This window comes from Eimeria mitis, genomic scaffold, assembly GCF_000499745.2.
Source record: "Eimeria mitis Houghton genomic scaffold, Emh_scaff1561, whole genome shotgun sequence".
Classification (NCBI taxonomy): Eukaryota; Apicomplexa; class Conoidasida; order Eucoccidiorida; family Eimeriidae; genus Eimeria; species Eimeria mitis.
Window position 1 is genome coordinate 3,914 of NW_013569782.1, and position 3,138 is coordinate 7,051.

At 56.7% G+C, this 3,138-nt stretch overlaps 1 protein-coding gene across 1 annotated transcript in view; it reads right to left on the bottom strand.

The window, feature by feature from the left end:
* The window catches only part of EMH_0039540 (uncharacterized protein), a gene marked incomplete at both ends in the record, with an annotated part of 4,143 nt that extends 1,071 nt beyond the window's left edge, over nt 1-3,072 (bottom strand). Inside the window, 2 exons of the mRNA XM_013495413.1 lie at nt 1-247; nt 548-3,072. Of these exons, the coding sequence (XP_013350867.1) occupies nt 1-247; nt 548-3,072 (2,772 nt within the window). The remainder of the gene's footprint in view (nt 248-547) is intronic.
* Between the last annotated feature and the right edge of the window lie 66 nt (nt 3,073-3,138).

Below are 3,138 nucleotides of genomic sequence, written 5' to 3' on the forward strand. Positions count from 1 at the left end.
TGCATCTGCAATTTGCTGCATATCTTGGCGTTGTTTGTGTTTCTTTTTCTTTGTTGCTGCTCCGTCTCCTGCTGCTGCTGCTGCTGCTGCTGCTGCTGCTGCTCGTGTGTGGGGCCAAGCAGCAGCAGCAGCTTTCTGCTGCTGCTGCTGCAGCCACCGCCGCAGCAGCAAACTCTGTGCTGCACCCCACTCCGTATACATCAGATCGAGAGAACCCAAGTCGCCGTGTGTAGTCAACAAAAAAAACCTAAACCACAAACCCTAAACCCTAAACCCTAAACCCTAAACCCTAAGCAAAAAAAAAAAATATTTATTTTAAGCATAAACGACAAACCCTACATAAACCCTAAACCACAAACCCTAAACACTAAACCACAAACCCTATAAACCCTAAACCACAAACCCTAAACCCTAAGCCAGAAGCCATAAATACTAAACCCTAAACCCTAAACCCTAAACCCTAAAGAGCTCATGATTGCATGCATTGACGGTTGAGAAAGCCTAACGCCGGAGGTTTAGGGTTTAGGGTTTAGGGTTTAGGGTTTACCTTTTGGCTATCCTTTGAGCTGCTGCACAAGCACAGAAGAAGTCATCGAGGCGCAGCCCCAAATGCAATGTATTTGCTGCTGCTGCTGCTGCTGCTGTTTGCTGCTGCTGCTGCTGCTGCTGCTGCTGCTGCTGCTGCTGTGCTGCAGTTGCTGCAGCATCCTGGTGCAGCAGCAGCAGCAACGGCCGCAGCAGCGCAGCAAAACACTTCGCCATCAGAGCGGTTAAGCTGCTGCAGCGGAAGGGAGAAACCCCACTAAAATCACAAACAGCAGCAGCAGCAGCAGCAGCAGGAGCAGCAGCAGCAGCAGCATCTGTGTCTGCTGCTGCTGCTGCTGCGTCTCCAGCAGCAGTAGCAGCAGCAGCAGCAGCACCCCGCAGCGACACCAGCTGCAGCCGGCTAGGCCCTATTGCCTGCAGCAGCAGCTTCTCCCCCTCAAACCCAACAGCAACAGCAGCAGCACCACGAGCTGTTAGTCTCTGTGCTGCAGCAAGACAGTCAGCAGCAGCAGCAGGCAATGTTTCCCTCTCCTGGCATCCAACAGCAGCAGCAGCAGCAGGAGCAGCAGCAGCAGCAGCAGCAGCAACACGAGCAGGAGCATCTGCTCCAGACTCGTCTGCTGCTGAACTCAACCCTGTTGCTGCTGCTGCTGCTGCTGCTGCTGCTGCTGCTGCTGCTTCTGCTTCTGATGGCCCCCCTGCCTCGGCGGGTGCTGACGTTGCGGCAGCAGCAGCTGCTGCTGCTGCAGCAGCAGCAGCAGCTGCTGCTGCTGCTGCTGCTGCAGTATGTTTTGTCTGAGAAGCAAAACTCGCAATGACCGCCAAGTTATCCTGCGGGGGCCCTTTGTAAGCAGCAGCAGCAGCAGCAGGGTTTGCTGCTGCTGCTGCTGCTGCTGCTGCAACAGCAGCAGCAATGTGCTGCCGAACAAAGAGGGGGCCGCAGCTCTCCGCCCACCTGTTAGCCATCTGCTGCAGCAGCCGCTGCTTGATGTTTGCTGCTGCTGCTGCATGCGCTGCATGCAGCCCCAAAACCAGTTGTTTATCTATGAATAAACCCCCAAGACACCACCCTGCTGCTGCTGCTGCTGCTGCTGTTCTCGTTGCTGCTGCTGCTGCACCCCTTGCATGTGCTGCAAAACCCACCGCACCGCACCCCCTGCTGCTGCTGCTGCTGCTGCTGCTGCTGCTGCTGCGCTTGAGGTGTTGCTGCAGCAGCAACTCATCCGATCGCATGCGCCTGAGGATGCTTAGGGCCTCCTGGCGAGGCAGCAGAGACTCGCGGCAGCTGCTGCATAAACCTACTGCTGCTGCTGCTGCTGCTGCTGTTGTTGCTGCTGCTGCTGCTGCTGCTGTTTCTGTACTTGCTTCTGCTGCGGGTTCTCTTCGTTCTGCTGCTGCTGCTGCTGTTGCTGCTGGAGTTGCTTCTTCTACTGGTTCTCCTGCTGCTGCAGGTTCAGATGCTGGTCCTGCTGCTGCTGCTGCTGCTCCTGCTGCTGCTGCTGCTCCTGCTGCTGCTGTTGCTGCTGCTGCTGCGGCTGCGCCGCTTTCTTTGGGGCTCCGAATCCTCTTGCCGCATGCGTCGCAGTACTTGAGGTGTACAGACACCCAAAAGACTTGCTGCCAGGCAGCAGCAACAGACAGAGGATGTGCTGTTGTCTCTACTGCTGCTGCTGTTGCTGCTGTTGCTGCTGTTGCTGCTGCTGCTGCTGCTGCTGTATCTGCATCAACAACTGCTGCTGCATCCGTGCCAGCAGCTTCTGATATGGCTGCAGCAACACTTGGGGCTGCCGTCTGTTGCTGCTGCTGCTGCTGCTGTTGCTGCTGCTGCTGCTGCTGCTGCTGCTGCTGCAGTGCTGCAGCAAACCTGTTGAGCGCCTTCGAAGCAGAAAGACGCTTCATACAGATTCCCCTGTATGCTACAGCAGACAGTGCCGCTGCTGCTGTTTTTGCTGCTGCTGCTTCTGTTGCTGCTGCTGCTGCTGCTGCTGAGGTGCAGCAGCAGCAACCAACTGCAACAAGAAGGGCTCGTACATCCGCAGCAGATGGCAGCAGAGACACGATTGCTGCTGCAAGAGACGGGCACAGCAGCAGCTGCTGCAGTGAACTCACTGCTGCACGGTGGCGCTGCTGCTGCTGCTGCTGCTGCTGTTGCTGTTGCTGCTGCTGCTGCTGCTCTGCTGCAGCAACCGCGAGGCACTCTTCGCTGTCGCTGCCGCTAAGGATGCAGACATCTGAATTGCTGCAGTCACTAACATTGCCATTACCTCCGTTGCTGCTGCTGCTGCTGATACTGCAGCAGCTCACTTCCCCCTCCGATTCTTGCTGCTGCTGCTGCTGCTGCTGCTGCTGCTGCTGCAGCTGCTGTCGTCGCTTATTGAGGCAGCGGGAGGCCCTTTTAGGACTCCCCACACCCACCCCTATTATATCAACATCGGAATCAGCGCTGTTGCTGCTGTTGCTGCTGCAGTTGCTGCTACGCCTTTGTCTGCTGCTGCAGCAGCTGGGGGGCCCCCCTGTCTGTGCCATGGCTATAAGAAACGCGGGGCCCCTCTGGGGCCCCTACAAGCATTTTGAATTGAATTTAAGTTGCTA